This window comes from Cloeon dipterum, chromosome 1, assembly GCF_949628265.1.
Source record: "Cloeon dipterum chromosome 1, ieCloDipt1.1, whole genome shotgun sequence".
Classification (NCBI taxonomy): Eukaryota; Metazoa; Arthropoda; class Insecta; order Ephemeroptera; family Baetidae; genus Cloeon; species Cloeon dipterum.
The window spans coordinates 10,657,509-10,678,149 of NC_088786.1; the positions used below are offsets into that span (position 1 = coordinate 10,657,509).

At 41.9% G+C, this 20,641-nt stretch overlaps 1 protein-coding gene across 2 annotated transcripts in view; it reads left to right on the forward strand.

Annotated features, from left to right (window-relative positions):
* LOC135935842 (dystrophin, isoforms A/C/F/G/H-like) overlaps positions 1-20,641 on the forward strand; it is a 181,336-nt gene that overhangs the window by 46,443 nt on the left and 114,252 nt on the right. For both annotated transcript variants that reach the window (XM_065478410.1, XM_065478419.1), the window contains exons 37-38: positions 16,044-16,318; positions 16,757-16,855. In XM_065478410.1, coding sequence (XP_065334482.1) covers positions 16,044-16,318; positions 16,757-16,855 — 374 coding nt within the window. The remainder of the gene's footprint in view (positions 1-16,043; positions 16,319-16,756; positions 16,856-20,641) is intronic.

The following is a 20,641-nucleotide window of genomic DNA, read 5'->3' on the forward strand; positions in this document are numbered from 1 at the left end:
GAATAAATAAAGTAAATAATGTGTAACGCCTGGATGCGAGAAAACTTTTCGAAAGAAAATGTTTTCCAGAAAGCAAATGTTTTGGTTCAAGCTCTTGTTGTGCTCAAAATGCAAAATGCACCATTATGTAAAAATTCTTGAAATTTGAACTGCACAATTTTTTGTTGTTGAGAACTAAACAAATATGAGCTTTCTGGCGGTAGAATTCAATCTGAATTATTTCACTAGTATTTTAATGTCGACAAAATAACACTTTGAAGTTTAAATTACTAATTGGGAGTATTGTGGAACTTCGTTGAAAAAGGAAACCCATTTGCATTGCAAGGCACTACTTGAAAATATCCATTCTTATCTAAAAGTGTCAACAGGACAGAAAGAAATTGCAAGAACACATTATGTATAGTATAGAACATTATCCTCTCAAGCAAACGCTTCAGATTACGACGGTCAACACCCTCTCGCCCTACAAAGACCTCGCTCGTTTTAATCGCACAAACGCAGTCTTTCGCGTTGAAAACGCGGCCCTCTCTTTTTTCCTTTTTTTTATTCACGTCATCCGGCACATTAGGCACGTGCATAATCTAAAAAGCAGTGCATTCTCCAGGACAATACACGACGCTCGCCTGCAGGGTGACAACCGCCCATCGTGGTGCAAGCAATTCATTACCGGCACGCACCCTTTACCGGGAGGAAGCAGCACAACCAACAAGGGCTGAAAATGCAAGTCTTCAACCCTTTGTGCGCGACAGCAGCTTTTTTACTATGAGTGCACTTTCCTGTGTGTGATTCGCATGCGAAAAAGGCGGTCAGGCAGCTGCTCTGCAAAAAATAGAGAGGATGGAAATACGAACCTAGATAGCCGGGGAGTAGATTTTTTGCCAACCGTGACTAATTTTAATTAAAAAGTAATTTAGCTCTCAAATTACGAGCGGTTTCATCTGACGGCTGGATAGAAGAGACAAAAAAAAATTTTTTCTCATTATATAAATCGTGATATAATGGAACTCACATGGAAGCTTAAACATCCTGTTTAACGCCATTTTAAATTGTACCCTTTTTGGAAGAAAAAATTGATTTCTTTCGTGCCAGATTTTGCGAAGGTGATTGTTTTCTTATCCTAAAAATCTAACAACTTTTATCTGACCCGATGTAGCTCTCGATGCTGTCGTTACATTCCCATCCATTTGCCACAAAATAACGAATGGTGTGATGACAGGCGTGCGTGGGAAGGAAAGAGGCGTTATATTACGGATTGGAAATGAATCCATCCGTCTTTGGGCAAACACAAAGTGAGTGAAACGTCTGCAGCAGACGCAGAGATTTGATTTTGAGGCTGATAGCGGGAAAAAGAGGTGGTAGCGGCGGCGTTGGCCTGGTGGAAGTATTTAATGGCCAGCACTCATGAAAGTGCTACTGTGCCGCCTGCGGAACGAGGAGCCCACTTTTGTGCGAGCCGAAAAAGGCAATAATTTGGACTCTCACGCCGCTTTGCCAATCTCCCTGATCGGATCTCGCCAGCACTAAAATCACACCCGCTGAACACCCTAATACTAAGTTGGGCGAAGCCAAAAATAACGAGTGAATTTCAAGCGCGCATGAAGTTTAATTTATCAGGTCCATTCAGAAAATATCTGCTTCCACCGCAGCAATAATTGCTCTCGCGTCAGGCGTGCTTATGCCACCTGGGGGAAGCGTGTGACGATAGTAATAACGCAGGCAACTGGCCGCACTCGTCGGTACACACACTCACCCTCTCTCGCCAGAGGGCTATGCAGGCCGGACTCTAAAGCACAGCGTAGACAAAGCTGACGCTTTAAGTGTTTGTGAAGTGCCATGTTGGTGCACGCCGGATAAGTAACGAGGATTAGCCGGCTTTACTGTCGTTCACCGATTCGCTTTCATGTGTAAAGCCACACATTGGTTCCAATAACCTGAGGTATATCAAGTAATATCAAAGGAATTCATAATTACTTTAAAACCACTACATTTAAAATACATACAGTTTTTATTTATGTGTTTTTTCGATTGCATGAACAAATATCGTATGTATAATATGCAACATCATCCTCTTGACAGAAATTCAAACAGTTAAATCAATGCTAATTAAAAGCTACGTATATTATTAAATATGTGTTCACATTCTTGCGGGAAAAATGAGAATGCTTATAACACTGAAAATTGGCTATGTTTACGAATAATTCAGCAGGCCACTGCACATAGTCCCATAGTTTTGATTTTAAAAATTTGATCCAGAAATGCTGATTGGATTCATTCGAAATGCCAAATTTAAGGTGATCAATTTAAGGCAATCATTTAAGGTGCTGACCATTAGAACTTAAGAATGACACTTAGATCTGTATTGAGTTTTATGCAGGTCGAGTTCCGAGCATAATTATTTTAATACGGATATGCTCAGCGGATCAAAGTCCAGTTTTTCTGTGGTGTAAGTGTCCCAATTCTTCAATTCAAGAGTAAATTTTAATTTAATTGATATCAAGAGAGTAGCGGAAAGGGTGTGCGATAACATTGGTGGAACTCATTACTAAAGTTCTCTTCTTGATCTCTACTCAGCAACTGATTATATGTAATTTGTTACCACTGCCGGCGGGGCAAAATTTCTCTTAAGCTGCGTCAAGTGACGATTTTGTTTCACAAATTTCGCAACTATACTTTACGTACTTTACAAAGCATACTGCCGGGGAAGCCTTTAAAAGGTCGAAATAGTTAATATTTAGTACGAGAATGCTAAAGATATTTTACTTATTCTTTATTCATGAACTTTATATCATAATTTTAAAAGCATTCATTGTAACGTCATATTCCACAAATGACGCACGCTTTGATGCGTCAGAGCATGAAACAAAGTGCTGCTTTTTATTAATTTAAACTTAAATTTTAATCTTAGGTACCATCAAAGCAGCTACGACGGGAATTTTAGCTGGTGGATGTTCCGCTTTCCACCAGGGACAGCTTCTGTGCTAATCAACAAACAATAAATTACGCTTTCCCATAAGCTATTTCACGTCTGCACGCACAGGAGAAATTCCTCTGCTGTGTGTCATGCTCTCAGACTGAAGATTAACTTTCAGCAATTCAAAGCCGCTGGAATTAATTAGACAAAGCAGCCCGGGATGTGCTTTTCGCGGCGGCGGCAATCTAAATTAAATGCAACATCAAAGGCCATGGCGAAATGTGGGCTAAATAATTATTACGGCTCGCAACATTGTGTGTGTATTTTGCTATGTTATATTGTGCACGTAGGTCACCACTTTTCATCATTCCGCCCGCGTGGATTAAGTATCAAAGAGATTTGCCAACAGCTTGGGAGGAAAAGTTGGAGCCACTCTCAGATTACAACGCCAGATAAAGCGCGACGTGATTCGCGACACCAAATACGTACTGCGGCAATTCGTGCAAATCGGTTTTTCAACAACCAGAAGCTGGAGGGTCGATTTGAAACACGAATCAATTGGACGCACGGTCGCCTTATTTACACGCGGAAAATGCTAATTTTCAATAATTGCAGCCGGGCAGATGCAGCACGTGGCCCGAAAAGACGTTTCATAAAAGCAAAGTGGCACTTGGCAAAGTGGCCTCCTTGCATGGAAATGAGCTGCCTTCCGACAGGCGGAAAACGGCCTCTTTCGCTCTTATGCCTTCCGAAAGCTATTCATAGCTGCATGCCGCGTGTGTGAGTTAGCTCCGCTGCACACAGATCGAATGAGCAAACTTTGCAGACCGATATTTAATTTGCTATTCCGGCCAACAACAGAAACTTTGGCTGCTCCTCTCAAATCAAACCAACTCAGTTTACCCTTCGTTGCTAATCATCGCTAATATTCTGCTAAATCATGTTGATTTTTTTACTCTTTTTTCAGTCGAAAATTATAATAGCCGACAGATATTTGCCATTCCACGTGAAAATTAAATATTGATTATGGAAATGGATGTAAAGAAGCATCCACTTTCAATTTTTTTCGCTTTCAAATTCCATAAATCTAAATGAAATGAACTAAAAAGGCCCCTTTCATGCTCACACTGTCTGCGTTCATATTAATAACTATGCTCTCGCATCTTTACAACCTACTCGCCCAGAAAAAGAGCTTCCTTAATGCTAAAAAGTTTGAAAGTCACCATCGAAGACCGGTGTTCAGCATAAAGCCGATATTTAATGGTGCACCTTGTTGTCGGAAATTGCTGCACATAAAAATCTACGGCCATAAAGCCGCCGTTTTTTACCCGTTGGCCCGTGTCGGCCGCAGTTTTAAACAAAATTTATTCCCTCGGCGAGCAAATTTCACCACCCCATTGGAGGCACGAGCGTGTGTACACACATTGCAGTGCTGGCGCGGATTGGAATCCGTGCACGGAAAATTCACCCCCAACCCGAGGGTGTTTTCCGCCAGCACCTCGCTCCAGTATTTCGACACAAAACAGCCCGCAGCGGCTTATGCAGACTGACCTTATCGCGTCTGCTCCGCCCAGCACGCACCTTATCACGGCCTCCAATTTCGTGCCCCGGAGTCTAATAACGTGTGACCCCAGCATAGCAGGGGTGGCCAGCCGCTCTTTCAAGTCGCAGCCAGCCGACCCGGAAAGTAATTACTCGAGGAATTCTCTGAAATTTTTCTCACGTATGCAATTGATGGTTGTTGCGTTTGGCAGCTTTTGTTTTAGTTTAAGTTTCCCTTCTAGTTAAGCATGCGGAGCATTTCAAAAGCTTGCTTATTGCAGTTGTTTGCTGCTCTCGAGTTTGCGTGTAGTGGGTGTAGTAAACGTTCTTCTCACAGCAATGTTGCCGTCATACATGCAGCTCTGTTTCAAATGCGAGCAGCAGTGGTTGAGCGAGATTGGAGTTGATACGAAAATGTAAATTAAGCCTTCTATACACGTTCGAAGCTCTGGTGAATTTTGAGAGCCACAATGCATTCCATTTAAATTCCTCTTCCCAGACATTTGCCTGATAAGGTTACGTAAACTTTAAAGATAAGAAAAAGCTATTTACTGTGCTCTTGGTTTTTAGATCGGGCGCTTTTTGAAACAAAACTGTTGAAATCGAAAAATAAGCTCGCTCACCTATTGACCACAGATTTCTCCTCAATTCAATTCTGGTGAATTGAATTCTGGTGAATTGAATAATACAATATTTTCTACTGTTGGAAACCATGTGAATTGAAATCGAAAATTAACTTCGTCGTCAAAACACAGCGCAATTCAACATAAGTTTCTCATTTTCTCTGTTTGTTGCCTGACAAAAATCTTGAAAATTATTGAGGAAAAATCATATTGCAAAATGTCTGTTTTACGATTATTCCTTCTGACTTCTATACTACCACTGATCACGCTCACGTCTGCGTTCCTCCCATACGCCCGATATGGAGGATGTCCAATAATATTTATGTCGAAAGGACGAACAAAAAGCTTTCCAATACGTGTCTATTTCCCATCTATCCACTGCTGCATCTTGAGAAAAGCAAAAGCGGTGCCGGCTGTTCCTAGGCTCGGCGCGCCTGGCTGCTTGCACCTTGAGCAACCGGCGGTCTTATTGATTGGCATTGTTGAATGCATCCCTCGCAAGTCACTCACTCACTCTGTAGTCAATATTGGGCGGCGCACATTCATTCTTTCTTTCTCTTCCACTCTGCCTGCTTTCGCTGCCGGCAAACGGCGACCAGCATACACATATATATGCCTCCGTCTCGAACTCGGAGCCCGACTGTCTCGCGGGTATGATTCCTGGTGTCAGGTGAAACAGCAGAGCAGAGCAGCAGACCAACCGCGTCGGGCGCTCGCAAACCCCGAAAGCTCTTCGCTTTATTGCACGGGAAAGGCTAAGGCAGAGATGCCTGAAGAAAGTTTATTGCGGTGCAGAGAAACAAACTTGAATTCATGTGTTTTTCAGAGAAATTTGGGATATTCCATTTTTTATAAAGGAATAGAAGAAGCTCGTTTTCGTGATATTTTCCGTCTAGGTTTGTCTTCTGAATGTTCACGGCAAACGCGGCATACACAATAAGATATTTTGGTTTCCTACATGATATGAAAATAATAACTTATAATTAACTGAACCAAAATTTCCATTGTTATGTAATTCAATTAATGCAAAAATTCTTTTGAATGTCCATATCCTATCAAACTTATAACAATGTTTTGTAGGAGGTTCATATATTTAAATGTTTTGTTACGCTTAAAAATCCAGCTTATGTCGTAATATGGCACAAATAGTTAGTTATCGTAGGGAGGAAAAAAGTGAGTTTTTAAGACTCCCCCTAGGAGGGCTATGAACTATGACTAAAAACATCACAGTAACAAATTAAGTAAATAAAAGCAATTTTCCTCGATTCATGATTTCTTTCTTGAAATGTGTTTTTATACTTCGGTATAAATTATCGCGCTTGTTTACGCTGGTTTACTGTTATAAAACATGCTAAAAGTGCACTGAACCGTGACGCTCCTTCCTGTTTGTGATCCCAGCTTGCGAGCAAAAACGAAACAGCTTTCCTTTCTTTCTCTTGAGATTATTTTTCCTCGGTTGGGAATAGAAAGCAAGAAGGAGTATGTGTCGGTGCCGTAAAGAGCGAGACCTGCGGATAAATTTATTTCTGCCTTATTTGCGCAATGCAGCATCACGCCCGCAGCATCAATTCAAATACAGATATCAGCGCGAGCCCGTGGAAAACAATGCATGCGCAATTATTATTTCACGCCTCCCTCGCCGGGACCATGTGAACAGTTCTTTATTTGTGGTGTGTGCATGCTTCGCATTCCGTTTATTTAAATTAAAAGTGAGATGGCCGCAATAAGACGTTAAGCTGCGCCTAACAAGCTGTGCTCCCGACGAGCTCCGAGAATTTCAAGTAGCAGGCTCCCAAGTTCAAGCTCCACGCAGCCTGCCGCACGCAGCTCGACTGCTGGAAAAACGGGCAAATTTATGGAGCACGTGGGTACCCCTGACGCAAATAAATATCCCTTTGCGTTGCTCCGCGTCATCGCTTTGGAATATTATTTCCAGTGTAATGCAAAACACTGGTAGAAATATGTTCGCGCCGAGCACGCTTGCTTGGAATAATTTAAATTTATGCCGCAAACTCGTATGGAAACAAACCTAATTGATTTTGCTACGAGAGTACGTTTTATTTTAACATAAACACTGCGTTGAATTGACTATCTCCCTCAATTGACGAGTAGAAAACAGAATTTAAGTAAATAATGTGTTGAGTGGTTTGTTGTCAAAATATAAACTTTTTATTAAATATTTACTTAATATACTTTTTATGTACACATGAATAAATTGTGCTAAGCAGCATTTTTCTTAAAATTTATGTGCTCGAAGATGCGCCTGGGAAACACAAAAGAAAACGACGTAAACATCATTTTCATAATGCAGAGAGCTTTAAACACATGTTTAACATCCCTTTGCACAACACCGCGGCGTTTCGCCAAGATTTGAATTCAATGCCTAAGGCAAAATTGCGATCCAGAGCGAGTAATCTCCTTGGTCGGAGACTTTATAATACGAGATGAAAGAAAACCACTGTGTATACTATTCAAATGATCAGCAGCAGGCTTTTTTAGTTCCTTTCTTTCCTCCTCAGTGGTCCTTTCTCCCTAATCTGCATCCACGAAACCATGCGCGTCTCGTGTTTTCCCTATTATTCGCATTCGATCAGCGAGCGGGAAGAACGAAATACGACGGTGCCCGAAACCAGATTAAACTCAACCCTATTGCCTGCAGCTTTCGGGACTTGGCGGAGAGACGCCATTAGGAGTGGAGGCGCGATCGAATTTATTTAATACGAGAATCGGCCGTCGCGGACGAGCCAAAAACTCGACGGAATTCCTTCGCTCTGCCGTGACATAATGACAAATGAAATCGATAGCGCGCGTGCGGCGAAAAATTACCACCGAGAGCGAATTAATGTGATTCTTGCGCGCAGGAAAATTACGCCTCGGCAAAGATTAGATTTAGGCCCGGTGCTTTTAGCGTGAAATGGCTGGAAAAAGGATTGAATAAGCTTTTGCTTTTTCATGAATCGCGCGCGGAGAGCGACGATGGGAGCGTCGAGCCGGTGTTGATTTTCCCTTTGAAGCGTAGCATTGGACACAGAGACCATGCGAGTGAATAAAACAGTAGCCTTTTTTCAAATTACTCTGCTTATGATTAATTTGCACGCACTCTAATTCGTGATGAATCGTAACGGGGTATTTAACTAAAGATCAGTTTCCACGAAAGTCGTATGCGCTGTGAACATCCACTTCAAGTTCGCATTTTTGGTCATGAAACCATTATTTCATTGATTAATTATCCACCAAATATGTCATTAGCTAAACTTTTGATTGATAGTTTTGGATAAACAGAGAATCTATGAAAACCTAAATTTAACTTTTTCTTTTTAAATAAAAGTTAATTTAGAATTGAGGCAATCATAACTTGAATATTTTGCATTTCAACATTCGTTGTCACACATAACTTTGAGGTAAAGTTATTCCACAGTTGGTGCTAAACACTGTGCAGGTGATACTTATTCTTGTTTATTCTGCCTTGTCATAAATACATAAAATAATTGGATATAAAATCACATAACGGTTTTGGACAGAATTGGCGAACAGTGCTGGCAAAATAGAGCCAAAACGATTAATTACATGGTGCAATCTCTCGCCGCGCTGAGCCACAGTAGAAACGTATCTAATCACTATTCACTTTCCACAAATTTAATGCTTTTTGCAAAGGGAGGGGAATTTGGCCACGGTGCACTCTTTGAGCTCAGGTGGTAGATCGTTCCACGGTTGATACGACACTTAAAATAAAAAGAAATAGCTTTTAATGCGACCTGTCCAATAAATCAACATCATCTATTGTCGTAGCAAAAGCTTTGATTGAATTCGAAATTCAATTCGCAGGCGACAATTCCACTCTCTGCTTTTTGTCCACCCGGAGGGTCATTAGCGTGCTATCCACTGATGGTGGGTTGAAGGGGTATATGTAATTGTGCCATCAGGCCCAGTAAACAAGCGTCTGCCTCATACCGAGCAGCGGGCGGCATTAGCGTTTTCCCATCGGAGAGCCTGAAACAAAAAGCAGCTGAATTTTGCGCTAAACAGAATTCGCAGCCGGTAGTAGTGGAGCGAGCACCATGTTACACGATCAAACCTACCGTTGAAACGAGCGTCAATAATTCATCACGGACCCAGTCTCGCGGCGCGGTGAAAGTGTGTCGCAAGAGCAAAGTGAGCGGCAGATCCTAATTTCCGCGAATGGTTTCATGCGCTCCTTGCGGCGGCAAACTTCCATCTCGCTCACCTGATAAATAATTAAAAGCTCTTGACGTCTGTTAATTTAATTATGCTTCAAGGATCATATTTGCTTTTGGGAAAAGACGCACAGCCGCTCCCCCGGAAAGTAAATTTGCGTTCTTAAGGGACTGGCAATCTTTTCTCTGATGGGCACTTAGCGAGATTCGACTTTTGCCTTACGAAGCATTCATTTCCCGGCGTAGTAACGAAGAACATTTAGTTTGAAAAATGAGTTTGAAACCAATTTTAGCTAGGCCAGGGTCACAATGAAACTCTAGATCAGCATTTTTTATAGTTTGACCTTTTACTGCATTGAATTCTATTTGAATCTGAATAACAGACTTTTTGTGAAGGTATACGTATGCAAATGCAACTGGAAAGCTCAAAGTGCTTTGTGAGGCGGAGCGAAACAAACGCAACTATATTTTATTCATTCTGTTTGAATCCTTTGACAGTCCAAATGGAAAATTCAGCCGCTCATTTTCCGCAAGAGAAGGGACGAATTTCCGATGCATTTTCAATGGCACTCGAGCAAACAATGGTTGGCACATGCAGAAATCTGATATGAGTCGATCTTTTTCAAATTCCTTTCCCGCCGCCGTGTCATTAGGGAGCTTTATTTTCGACGTGTCCCATTAAGCCGGCGAAAACAATGCAGTCGGCACCAAGCCTGAAATTATATAGGAAAAGGCAACCAACCCCCCGCGACTTTGAACAAAAATCGAGCGATCTCCGAGCATTTTTTCCACCGCCACCGCGGTGAGCCGAGGGAGAGCTGTGAAAAATCACGTCCATGCCGAATGCTTTGCGCGACTAACGAATGAATTTAATGATAAAGTTCCCATCGAACCTGTTTCGTGCTGAAAATGGACGCCAAAAGGGAATTATTTATGTGTAAATACGTGCTCGCTCAGCTAAAATGTATACATTCGTGTGATTTTGTTTCAAATCCGAGATTAAATTGAAATGAAACTATCTGGAGCGGCAGCAGCAAATAATTAGATAAAAATTTCGTTCACTTTTTCAGCGGTTTTTGTTGATTCTGATCAGGTGCTCCCGTTCGCTCATGATCACGTGTTTTCAATTTGATTCTGGGTCCTCCCGATTGCTACACACAAAAGGTTTATTTAAGCTGTAATTAAGGTTGTCTCACCGCTGGTTTGTACGTTAAAATCTTACACATAATAATTGTTAGATGTTTACCTAGTACGTAAAGTATGGTTGCTAGAATGATACTTGCGGTTGCATTTTGTAATTAATTGTAGTTGAAGGTACTTGGTGTAAAGTGTAGAGACTATGAGACTAATAACACGATCTGTAATGCTTGCTTATACTCACTCTCTACATACTGCTTAATTCTCTTTATTACGCCTGCGCTCTCTCAGAACCTGATAAGCGCGCCAACTTTAATCGATTGACTGAGAACATAACAATTGTTAATCAACAAATTAGCACCTGAAATGTTTTATTATCTGACAATTAAATATTTGAACACAAATATATTTTTTTCCAGCAATTTGTTCTGGTAAATTGCATTAACAAAACTCGCAGATCTCTTCTTGAACTTGCACTCTCAATGGCTGGACTGTAGCTGCAAAAGCTTGCACTTGGACGTCTGGTGGCAGACCTCCATTGACTCTATTATGACAGTAGCAAATTACCAATTGCTTAAAATTGAGTTAATCAACCAATATGATTTGATCTGGTAGTATCCCCCTCTGCTCAACGTCCATGAATGCAAAGGTGCACAGGCCGCTTTGAAACGCAGCGACCTGAACAGTACACCCGTGGCCCATGCTTTTACTACGGAAGCTAATGCACGCTGGGAACCAACTTATGCAAACGCCAACTCATTGCGAATTCCGTCATTTTCCAATTTCCAAGCGGCGAAGCGAGGGAGCAGGGCGGAAAATTGCGGCGGGCACGTGAGAGAGCAGAGGCTCCTTACACAAAAGCAGCCGCCGCCGAGCGCACATGTACACTTCTTGCGTGCGCCGCGAGTGTGTCTGCAGCGCACATGACGCACATCCATGCATAATGAGAGTGGCGGTAAGATGCTGATGCCGCCTGAGGGCCGTTGCACCCTCTGGTGAGCAGTGACACTTTGCAACCGAAAAATGAGGCAAAGGACAGAAGAAGTGGCCCCTGAAAGGATGCACCGCAGTGATAAATGGCCTGGGCCCGGCGTCGAGATATATTGCGCAAAGATTATATCTTCTCTGCCCACAATATTTCGGCCGCAAGCTGATCATGACATATTACTCCGGCCGACAACCACCACCGGCTACTGCTAGCCCGCGTTTGATTTGTGCTCAGCCGCGCGGAACTCGAACACACGGCTTACACCAGGGATAAATAATTTTCCGTAAAGCAGTTCTCTTGGCTTTAATAATGATAATAACATGCCCAAGATAGCTCGATTCGGGTTTTCAATGAAAAAAATTGATCAAAACGGGGATGACCGAGCTGAGCTTTTGAAGCTCTCCCTTGCGGGTGGAAGTGACGATAACCACCTTAAACTGCAGCTTTGTGGTTGCATAAATTACAAAAGGCCGGACGATCAGAGGCCCGATCGGAATGCTTTGTGCGGGAACAGCCTGCGGAAATTTCCGAACGAGATAGATACATCAGATGGAAATACGGCCTTTGGCTGGTGTTTCGCAAATTGCGGTGAACAAACGACGGGGCGCCTTGCAATTTCGCCCTTTGGAATGTGTGTATACGTATGTATATCTGGTTGATGAAGAGTCGATGCAAACAAGCCGTGCAAAGAGGGAAATGCGGTCCTGTGGGCTGCTCCACGATATGCAAATGGGCTCTGCTGCTGCAAAAAAGAGGTGGAAAGCAAACTTTGTTTTGCGTTTGCGCCCGGCGTGCGTATTTGCCAGTCGGCTAATAATTCATTCCAACGCGCGTGCTCTTAACAATTTTGGAGCACTCGCTGAAAATTAAGCCGTAAGTAAGGCGGCCGTCCCCGTGAGGAGTGTGTGCGTGTGTATTAAGACCCAGTTAAACACACGCCAGTTCTTAATTAATATGTAAGAGCCCGGCACAAAAAATGAGGGGCAGCGGGGTTGAAAGAGGAATCCTCTGCACCTTGCTGATGATAAATTCCAAGGAGTGTAAGAAAAAAATACAAACATCTGTTGTATGTCTTTAGATTTGAAAAACGTTTACATATAACATTACAGTTCTAATATACAGGAATCTCATTCAAATTTAAATATGTTAAATATAATCTTTAAAAAATTTTCTGCTCTAATTTTTATATTTATTTCAAAGAAATGTAATTTCATGTATCTTACGAAACAAAAGCTATGCTGAATTGAATACTAGCATGGCATAGTTGTTTACGATTAATTTTATTTTTATTTTCATCAATTTTACTAAACACAATTCGTGTACAACTATCTCGTTCTTACTTGTTTACACAAATAGAATTTGCAGACTTAGCTGCTTGTGCCAGACTATTCTGGCTATTATCACAGCTTAAAAAGCGGAAGAATTTCATATTTTTATCACAAAATTTTTATCACAAACGCAAGTTGGCTTAGCCTCACAATGGTATTCGTTTGTTTTACATAACAAAAAATGAAAACCGAGACAGGTATGTCTCGTGATTGCGTGTCTATTTGCAAAACACGCTGCCTTCCAGGTCTGGGTGACCATTGCGGGCGTGTGCTTATTGCTTACTTATTTTCATTTTTAGTAATAATTCAAAGAAATCCGAATCTATGGCTTCATTGGCTATTTTGTTGAATATTTAAAATTGATCAGACCACCAAATTCCTGCTATGTTATTAAAAACTTAAATGTACTATTCTGACTCTTGTGTCACCTATTTCACTATTGCCTACCATGTAATTCTTTACACAATATAATGTAAAATATATTGCCGTTCAACAATATGAAGCCTGATTTAATCTTCTAGCATGATTAAGTTGGTTGATGCTAGCAGCAAAGACAACTTACATTCCTATTTGAAGGAAACGGTCGATGTATTTTCCTCTTTGACCTGCTCACTTAATGCAAATAACTTGCATAATTGGCATGACGTATAATCCGTATTGCTTAGCCGATTAATTTCTAAAATCGGATGCGTGCGTGCTATCGATTGAGTTACGAGGAAGATTGCCGCATAAATTTTTAACACTGTCAGATGGACGCACAAATCTGCCTGATCCAATTCTCTTTGAAACAAATGGTGCAATTTAGATATCTAAAATGACTGGATCGAACAAAATTATTCCTGCAATATTCATAATTCTTGTCATGCTCTAATAAACTTTTCTCGCTTGCCCATTGAAATAGAAATTGATCCAATTTATCAGTCACTATCTCACGAGCCGAGCAGAGCAAACATAGCTAACTTCCAACAGTGCGTGGAATCTCAACTCTTGATTGAATAAGCTCACATTTTTTGCTCAAACAAGTTGATTTCCTCCGTCTCCGCCCGACGCGGCGGAGTAAATGTCGCGCTGCGTACGCACGTCGGGCGGTTTGCCTAACTTAGTAGCCAACTAAGGGCAGCATCTGGCCCGGAACAACTTCAATAAAAAGGCCAGGCAGCCAGTAGCCGGGCCGGGAGACCTTTAAACTCTGACGCATGTAAAAAGAAACTACCCGCCGCTGGTGCTACACGCCCTCTGATACATTCTGCTACATCTGCGGGCTATAAGGTAACGCACGCCGGTTGTTCGTTTTATTATCATCACCAGTGCCAACCTGCGAGTTCACTGCTCTGTCGGCCACCGGTCGGTCGAGTGGATTCCAACCAAAGAGGCCAGCTCGCGCTGCACACTGCTTAATTAATTAATGAACTGGTCAGACCCCTGCTACCTACCTGCATGCACTTGACTTAACTTTAACGAGATGTAGTACCCGTGGATATAGGTGCTGGAAGCCGTGGCCGCAAATGGCGAGCCCAAGGCAAATCTCTCTCTAGCAGCCAGCTTTTCTGTGGCTGCTATGTGGATTTGGAGGCGCTGTTTACACGCACCCCCTTTTAAATATTTAATCCGCGACCACCCATTAACGGCGTCTTTTGGACTGCGGATGAGTGCTTTTTGCGAAAAGCAAAATGCTCTGCGTGACTGACGTTAAGTGTGGTGAAACGCCTCTTAGGCATGTGATTCAGCTGCTTTTTGTGCTATTTATGCAATGAAAATATCGAACTTTCTTGAAATGGCATCTTCGTATTCCATTAAACAGGTTCCCTTTCATCCTTTGAGGTTAATAACTCGTTGTTTGGCTTATTACAGGAACCTTTTGGTTGATAAGTTAAATATAATATTTTTAAATATATTAATAATTGAACTCAATAGCCCTCAGTGTATCTTAAAGAAATTGCCTATGTAGCCGATTTTTAACTCACCACTTAACTAACTAAATCCACTACTGGGCACATACAAAGAAAGGTTCATGTAACATTTCTACTCAAAGCTAACCTCAATAAAATCTAATGTTGGAAAAACACATTTTCAGTGTGTTCTGTTGCTCCAATAAAATCGATACCATCACACTCAGAAAATTCAGCACAATAAGCCAGTCTGCCAGATTATAGCGAGCAATATGTACTGGAGCTGTTCACACTAGAAATGTGCCCAACGGCTCTGCTTTCAATGGGGAGTTTAAAATGACATTAACAGAGGAATACAGACGCTTTAACTGCACATTAAATTTACCCTTGTAGTGGCAGAGATGCCAAGCGTGAGTGCTTGAAAGCAAAAGGGCCAGCCAACCGCTAATGGCTCGCTCTCGCAACGTAAAATCGAATTTCCCTCGACGATAAATTACCCATGGCACACATTCTGATGAAGAACCACCGCGGCGGTCGTGCCGGTTGCGGGTGGCAGGGCGCACCAATTGCTTTCGCACCTCTCTGCATCACAATGGAGCCGTGGAGCGAAATGATCCACGCCATTGGCTGCCTCCGAGCATTATTTATTTCGAGCTGTTTAGCCCTCATTTTGAATTATCGCCCAAGACTATTGCCAAATATTAATGGGCGCGCGCTCAAAGGCGGGGGGAGCGAGCAGAACATTTTCCTATGGCCAGGCGTAATTTGAACAAATTGGCGCTGGTTTGTTTGCCGCTCAATTTCGCCGTGGAGTTTTTTCCCTACTATAACGCCTGAATTATTCACCGTTGAATTGCCCTGCCAAAAATTGCCTAGAATAGAGGTGAAATTGGCTTGGATTTAATTTCGACATAATTGGTCGCCGCTCTGGGCTCCAATTTAGCAAAGCAGCGAGGCATGTAGGAGTTGCGTTAGTTTTTTAGGTGTATTTTCATTGGAAAGTGTATATTGTTCCTGCCAAAAAAGAGCGTTATAAAAACAGGAATTCAATCACAGAGCTTTTTGTATTTATCTCTTATCTTCACCGTAGTGAATATTGCGGGTTTCTTTAATCCCAGAAAGAAAAATGTGTAGCTTAATTGATGAAGAGAAAGCTGTAATTGCATTGAGAAAAAATTCAAAAGTTTGCCCTCTTCTTTTGTCATGATGTGTCAAAAACACGCGGGCAGCAGTAGGCTTGCGAGTGAGTCTGTCGTTTCCCTCTGGTGTTTTAAATTAATTACCCGGTGACAGGAACGAATGGGACAGGGTTTTATAGGTCTGCAAACTATAGGGAATTCGCGCTTGGATGGTAACTTCGATTTTGTAAATTACTAGCTCTTATCTGTTAAAACTTACCATAAATCAATCTAAAATTGATATTTATTTACTTGATCATTTATATTTGCAGAGGAAGTCAAGCGGGAAGGATCATTCCGCCGAGTAAGCAGTAGCAGCCAGAAAAGCGAGCCGCTTGCGTCCCCCAAAACCCCGTCCGATGCTCCTCGGGTGCCCCGGCGCAGCTCCAAGTCTCCTGGCAAAGTCCAAACCGAGCAACTCGTTGCGGCCAGCAGTGCTGGAACGCCGTCGCCCCCCGTGTCTCCGGTCTCCTCCAGAAGTCCCCCAGCTAGTCCACTGACAACATCTGCCGCCATTGTCACAGCCACAGACAAGGCTATCCTACAGGTAAGAGAGCATTTTTTTCAGCTTAAAAGCAAACACAAACATTCATGCATGATATACATTTTTTATTTGTATTGATCTGGTCACTGGAACTCATGGCTTTCATCCTGAAATTGCACGGGTTTTGATTTAGAATGAATTAGTTTTTGACTTTAAAATATCCTCGTCAGAGATTTTTTAACAAATTGTAAAGATGGAAAAATCCTCATAGTAAAATTTTCAAAGTGATTGAATTGCTATATAATTTCGTAATAATTTTCTTGGAGTTATGTCTTTCAGACAAAGGGTAGATCTCTTTGCCATTAGTTTTGATTGACTTTTTTACTGCTCAGCCTCAGCTCCACAAATAAGTCAGTTTAGTTTATACCTATTCCAAAGCATTCAGTATCAAATCATCACTTTCATCACATCTTTTATTCATTTTATTTTTTTGATTCGCAGATTCGCGACTGGTTAACGTTGGAAGAAGAAATGTTGCGGCAACAAATCGCTTCCGTCGGCGACGTGACGGACATCCTTCAGCTGCTCGACAAGCAGAAGGTAAGTGATTCAAAGTGTTGGTTTCTGTGAAGGACCTCTTGGCTTTTTATGCGCCACAGACTCGGACGCTCTTCCCCATCTTTTGCTGTGCACTGCGTGTTTGGCTTTTAATTAAGAACCGTTAGGGTCCTTCGACGTGAATGAAAAAAGTTTTACTCTGAAGAGGAAAAGTTTTGATAAAAAAGCGCGTGGAATGTTATTAAATCCGAAAGCTATATGCGCCATCCAAAGTTCTTAGATTGTTAAGGTCAACTCATGATTTTCATTATTCATAAGGCGGCAAGGTATTGAAAGACAGCTTTTTAATGAAAATTCTCGGAGAAAATTTGGACATGCCAAATCTTCTTTGACTCACGTCAAGCGGCGCTTGAAAATTGACCAAATTGTTCCCAAAATATAACACGAATGCAAACGCGGCAAAAAGTAAAGCCGGTGGCTAAATGAGTGGGCTAGATTTTGGCGCGTTTCGTATATATCTGTCTGCAACAGCCAGCGGCGGGAGAGAACGTTTTATATTTTGGCCGGCGCCCAAACTGACGTGCATTACAAGCGACTGCCGTAGCCGTATGCGAGAGCTGCTTCCTATGTACGCACTCGCAGACATACATACTCTCGTGTTAGTGACGCGCACAGTAGTCGTGCTGGCTGAGCTGATGGCAAGTTCAAGATTAATTTTGCACCTCCGTCGCTTTTACGATCCAGGTGTGGAAATTCGCCAGTAGCGTCGGAATGATGCGAATTCTAGTTAGTCACAGCGCGTCGTATGGAACGTGCCGCCAATTTCATAGGTCGGAAAGACTGAAGATTTTAACATACGCTGCACTTCGCGATGATTGCAAAATGTGACATCGTCATCTGTAATTAAAATAGCTTTCATTTATTTCTTCTTTTTAAAGTCTAGTTGAGTTAAAGAGCTAACCTGCAGATCCGTGTTGGAGGATAAAATTTATGTTCTTTTTAGCATAATTCTAATTAATAACGGGTCTTGCGAATTCTATCAATTTGGATAAAAATCAATCATTGCCTTAAATTTTCAAATTACTATTCCTGCATTTTAAGATATTTTTCAAACTGATTGTGAGTAACAAAAATTGGCAACAAGGTTCTTCCCCTACGCAGCGGAAAAAAGTAATGAAAATACAGGCGCTTTCCAAGCTCACTCGATTGTTTCTTTTTTCTTGCTCATCACGATAAAATTTCCAATAATCCCAGTGCCCTAGTGCTCGTGTGCAGCTTGCAAATTCATCCATTTCTTACCCCTCTATAGCCGCTCATCCCTCTCAGCGAGCATGAAATGGGAAAAGATTCGGCGGAGAAGAAGTTGCAAAAATGCTGCAAAACCGAAGCCGTGCGTGCAATTTCCGGTGCCAGATTCAACTCCCTGACGTCTAATCCGCCGGCCGGGCTGCATCCCTCGCCGCCCGTTTAATAAACCACCCGCGGCCACTTGTTGTTTTCTTTACGGAAGCCTTGTGAGAGCGATCTGAAGCCAAAAGCAAAGCGCCCGCTGCTGGAGGGTGAGCCAGTCGTCGATTTGGCTGAGAATTTCCGGCCGCCTGACGAGACCCTTGATGCCCCATTGAAATGCAATTCGGCCGGAATGGGACACGCGCGAGTGCCGCCCGCCGGCCGCTTCTCGCGGTTCAACCGGCTTTCGCGCTGCGTCGCCACCGCCGACCGAACACACCCCCTCTAACAGCCGAGGGCGAAAGCAGCGGACGCTTTGCGATAATTTGCCCACTCTCCGTCCCTCCAGAGCACTTGTTCGCACAGTTTTCTTTATTCTTATCCGTGCGAAGTAATTATTTCGGCCTGCCTGCGCCAAAGGGCTGAATTGAAAATCGATTTGACTGCGCTACGTGCATGCATGCTTTCTCTTAAGCAGCTGGATATATTCGCAATTTACTGTTTCACTTATATCATTGAAATACCATTAGCCACAATTGCATTTTAGTAGAATAAACCAAGCCTCTAGGTAGCAAAAAAGGAGTGTAAAAAGAATGGAAACCATTAAAGCTTTGAAAGTCTATGAAAATGCTCCATATTGAAGATGCAAACTTTAATTATTCCTTGGGTTTTTCCATCCTTAATTGAAACGTTGCTTCGCCTTTTTTATTTGCAAATCGGAAGACGACGTAGAGCAACTCAAACAGTCTTCCAGCTCTTCATTTAAAATGGAGGAAAATTCAGTGTTTGATAGATTCTACTAACATTAATTTAAAAGCTAATATTAAACCGGATTTTCACTTCTGTTAAAAGTAGCCCTAAATATCATATTACTAGTTTCGATTATGAAGCTTTTTAACCTAAAATAAACTTACTTAGTTTTGAAGTTTGAGATTAAATCCTGATTGCATTTTAAATGTGGCATTTTCAAACTTAATATTTCAAACTTTACCTGTATCCTTTATTGAGCAAGTTTATTTTTTTACTTTCGATTATTAATTTAGTGTCATTTTTCCACGCAGCCGCTTTAAAAGCAAAAAGGAATCAATGGCAGGAGGGCTGTATTTGTTGTCCATGCGGGAGACACTTCATATTTTACGTGCCACAGGCAATTTTGCATTCGCCGCTGCTTCTCATTCATCAGAGTGTTCCATTCGCGTCACGCATGCCACGCGTTTCCCTCCGCCTCCGTCGTCACGCTCCGGCCGGCATTTGTGCAAACGCGCTCAAATATTTATTGCCAAACCCCGTTGCACACATTTCGATCTAATTGCGCTCGCAGGCGAAACAAACCAACCAACCTTCCGCCCGGCCGGCAGGCTATGCAACCGGCCTTACGAGCCGAACCAACGCGTTGCATAAAACAACTTTTGCTCGGCCTGGAATGCGATTGGGTTAGAGTATCGATTAGCGCCAATTTCAATTTCCCGGTATTGCTGGCGAGGGTCTTTTCCCGAACCAACAAGCGCGTCAATGGTTTTTTTATTTACTAATACCACTTCCGGCCTGTTGCGAGCACCCTGGGGTGAGCACGCTTGGGTGGTGATTGACAGGAATTACTCGTCTCTCGACATCGATTCACCGTTTGCCTGCTTGCATGGTGTATTTTCTTGAGCTGGATATCAGATTTAAAGTAATGTTTGTTTAATGGTTCAGCATTAATTGAACCAAAGTGCTTAACTTTATGCATAATTCAGAACGAAGGGATAAAAGGTTTAAAAGAAATTTATTGAAATGCTATTGTATACTTCTTTATGGTCAAGTTATTTTTCAACGATACTTTTCAATATCCATGATTTGTTTAACGCTCTTGTTTATAAAGCAGTGTCTGATTTTCATAATTTTTCTTTGGCACATAAGTTTATTTCAATTAGATTGCTAGGTGAATCATACCACTTTAACTTCAGTTTTATTTAGTCTTTTACAGTTAGTTTAGAGGGGATTTCCCGTCATAAAACTTTCTTTTATTTTTGCAATGTTACAAAGATAATTAATGACTTATGGGACATATTTACTTGTAAAAATATTAACACACCGTGTCTGTTGATAAGGCATTGTCTCATTTAGATCAGCGATCAATAAAGTTTTTTGGAGATATGTAAGACTTGAGAAAGCTCACTGAATCACTATATATTGCATTTTAGATTAAAGCAAACTTACAGAATTAATATTTCCTGTTTGCCTTAAGGCCCTTGATTGATCTAAAAGCAATCAATGCATCACGTCGGATGCTATCGATCCAGCCGAATCGTTCTGCCACAAGAAAGTAGTGTTGGTCAACTTTCTTATTTTATTTTTGTGGGATGGAGCCACGCGCGATATTACTTTTCCAATTTTTTA